The 2,949-nt window shown below is 44.7% G+C and overlaps 1 protein-coding gene across 1 annotated transcript; it reads left to right on the top strand.

The window, feature by feature from the left end:
- The first annotated feature begins 966 nt into the window (after positions 1-966).
- On the top strand, positions 967-2,431 carry cldn23.1 (claudin 23.1). Its single transcript, XM_047372452.1, has one exon. It carries the CDS (start codon positions 1,102-1,104, stop codon positions 1,942-1,944), a length of 843 nt encoding a protein of 280 aa, XP_047228408.1. The 5' UTR covers positions 967-1,101; the 3' UTR covers positions 1,945-2,431.
- The last annotated feature ends 518 nt before the right edge of the window (positions 2,432-2,949 follow it).

Raw genomic sequence — 2,949 nt, 5'->3', positions numbered from 1 at the left:
ACATTTGAATACATCTCAGTAAATATCTTAGTAATGGGATGACTGGCATTAAAATTACACCAGATTTCCTGAACAACCCGGTGGATTCACACATGCTAAAAAATCAACTTAAATTAGTTCATAAATTAAACCATGTCTGAACCTACAAATCTAAGGTTGTTTCAAGAAGCATATGGCAGTAGCTGGTTTGTGATGAAAATATGTACTTTCATTCCCAGGTTGTGGTCCAACTGTGCTCAGTGAGCATTCAAAAGTTTTGAAATACATGTAAAACCAATGGCATCGGTATGTTTTGCAACAATACGATTGTCAAGGTCTTGAACGAGTTCATTTCTTTTCGCACATCATGGCATATTGTGTGATTTCATGGTAATGGGAAATCTTTTTAAAGGCCATCAATGAGGACTAATCCAGTTGATATTAATTGCAACTGATAAGCAGTAGGATTGCTTTCTAAATGCTGAATGCCCTCTTTTGGTTTCTTGGCTTTCCTAGCCCTTTTCCATACTGATTTCTTGATGTGGTCAGCATTAATTCCCTCTAATTCCACTTTATTTCACTTCTGGACTAATTTGTTCTAATTGTTTGAACTTCAGTCAGTAGCTCCATTGAAATAGTTTTTATTGAGAATAAAACATTGAGGGGTTTAATACTTGTCTGCATTTCTATGTCGTCGCCAGTGCCCCGCCCCCCAACGTTGTGTCAATGCTTCCACGATTTGTTGCTTCTTTTTTATTTTTTATTTTTTTATTATTTGTCTCTTTTTCATTAGATTGTTTGTTTTTTCTCTATAACATTTTTATTGAATGAATCGAGTTAACGAGACGTGTTCTTTATCAAATTGACACGCAGTTGAAACAGAAACTGCCCTCTGTCCTTGTTTTTGGTGACAGGTGATGATGAACAAAATGCCCCGCCCGCCTGCAGCGCGACGCGCCGCACCTGTTCTTTGTGGAGACTATGCAAACTGGAAAGTGTCCGCCCACTGCCAAGTTTCAGTTAGACTTGTTTTTAATGCCATCGCTTATAGCTGTTAAACGTCAGTCACTCCTGTTAGTCTCAGAACACGAGGCTAGGGATTAAGAACAACAAACAATAACCATGCAGTCAAACTTCAGGACTGAGCGAGAATGGGTCCGCACGAGCATGCGCACCCCGGGGATCCTGATCTTCGGGATGGTGATGGCTCCCTGCGGATGGATCCTGAACCTCGTCACTACCGTGGCCCCAAACTGGAGAACCCTCCAAGGTTTCATTAACCTTCCACCTGATCGTGTCATCGAGCAAGGGATCTTTGACATCTGCATCGCCTCCACGGCCACTGAAAGACAGCAGTGTAATCAAAAGGACACCACTTACTTCTCAAACAATATCATTAATATCGCTAAAGGTATGATGCTGGCCTCGCTGATCGTGACTCTGATTGGGATTGCTGTGGCCATCCCAGGGGTGCGGTGCTGGAGAGCAAGACCTCAGTGGGCGATCTGCACAGTGGCCGGCGTACTTATCTTCTGCTCGGGCGTCCTGACCATCATCCCCGTCGCCTGGTACACCCACATCCTCCAAGATATCACTACAGGCACCCAGCGGATAGATGTCCGCGTCGGCTACTGCATCGTGCTGGGCTACATTGGCGGGATTTTTGAAGTTCTGGGTGGCTTCGTGATGGTCCTCGGTTGCCGTCGCTGCTGCGGTGGGAAGAACCGCGGAGAGAGGCCGATTGAGCAAGTCCTCGGCTCAAGGAGCCAGGCACAAAGGACACCTAGACGTGTGGACGTGCCCAGCCTGACCCCCACCAGGAGCGGCGCCGCCAGCAGCATCCCGGAGTCCAACAGGTACTCCCTCGATGATGATGTGTCTTTCCCCCGGGCCAAGAGCCCCTCGGCCCGCTCAGGACTCAGTAACCCCTCCTTCAACGGCAAGCCCTACGACGTTGATCTATGAGACCCATCTGGAGAAGGAAAATGAGTCAGGGACATAACTTTGTCACAAAAGAAAAAGTGGACAAAAGGGAGAAGACTGGGAACATGAAATGAGGAGTATTGTAGTTTTTAAATAGGCAAAGCATCAAGTATAAAAGTTACATTTGTTGTATTTGGAGAACAAAAAACATCATGTCCGGCAAGAGGTCAACGTGTGTTATTAAACACTTGATTATGAAGAAAATACTTTCAGAAATTTAAAGAAAAGTTGATGTGAAGAGAACTTTTTGCTGTCCGTGATCCTTAGATGAAACTGAACACACGTTGTAGATACTCAATGTTTACCTTTAACGTTTACCTTTCTATGTTTTTGTATTTCTATTATATGTAAATACCATGTTCTTATGCACTTTATGGTTTATGAAAAGCAATCTATTGGAAGAAGCATCTCCAGGTGAACAATGTTTGCCATATGTTCTAAATATCTTTATTACATGTGCACTGTTTCATCACTGAGTAAAGTGTAAAAGGGGGGGGGGGGGGGGGGGGGGGTTACATTAAAATGCATTAAAATGCAGAGGATTGGAGGTGTTCTTAGCTGGAAATGTGTGTTTGCATATATTTACTGGGCTAGGTTGGGTGGAGCATTTGCTGCTGGAGCTGAGTACAATAAAAATAAATATTTGCAATGCTGCTGATGAATTTAGGAAAACAAGGACTTAGGAATATATTTTACTCGTACTCGTCGTCTTCTGCTTATCTGGGACCGGGTCGCGGGGGCAGCAGACTCAGCAGAGACGCCCAGACGTCCCTCTCTCCAGACACCTCCTCCAGCTCCTCCGGGTGGAGCCCAAGGCGTTCCCAGGCCAGCCGAGAGACATAGTCCCTCCAGCGTGTCCTGGGCCGTCCCCTGGGCCTCCTTTATAATAAAACAAAACACTTTTTTGGCCTCCTTCTGCAAAAAGATACAAAGCAGATGCTTTCTATCCAAGTTGCATTTTATATTTTCCTTTTCCTAAGTCCCCCA

The sequence above is a fragment of the Girardinichthys multiradiatus genome, chromosome 8, assembly GCF_021462225.1.
Source record: "Girardinichthys multiradiatus isolate DD_20200921_A chromosome 8, DD_fGirMul_XY1, whole genome shotgun sequence".
NCBI lineage: Eukaryota > Metazoa > Chordata > Actinopteri > Cyprinodontiformes > Goodeidae > Girardinichthys > Girardinichthys multiradiatus.
Note: the sequence above shows the minus strand (reverse complement) of the source record. Positions and strands in the feature narration are given on the sequence as shown.

What these genes read in the sequence shown, in the direction of transcription:
- cldn23.1 (XM_047372452.1), top strand. Translation starts at nt 1,102, where the DNA reads ATGCAGTCAAACTTCAGGACTGAGCGAGAATGGGTCCGCACGAGCATG.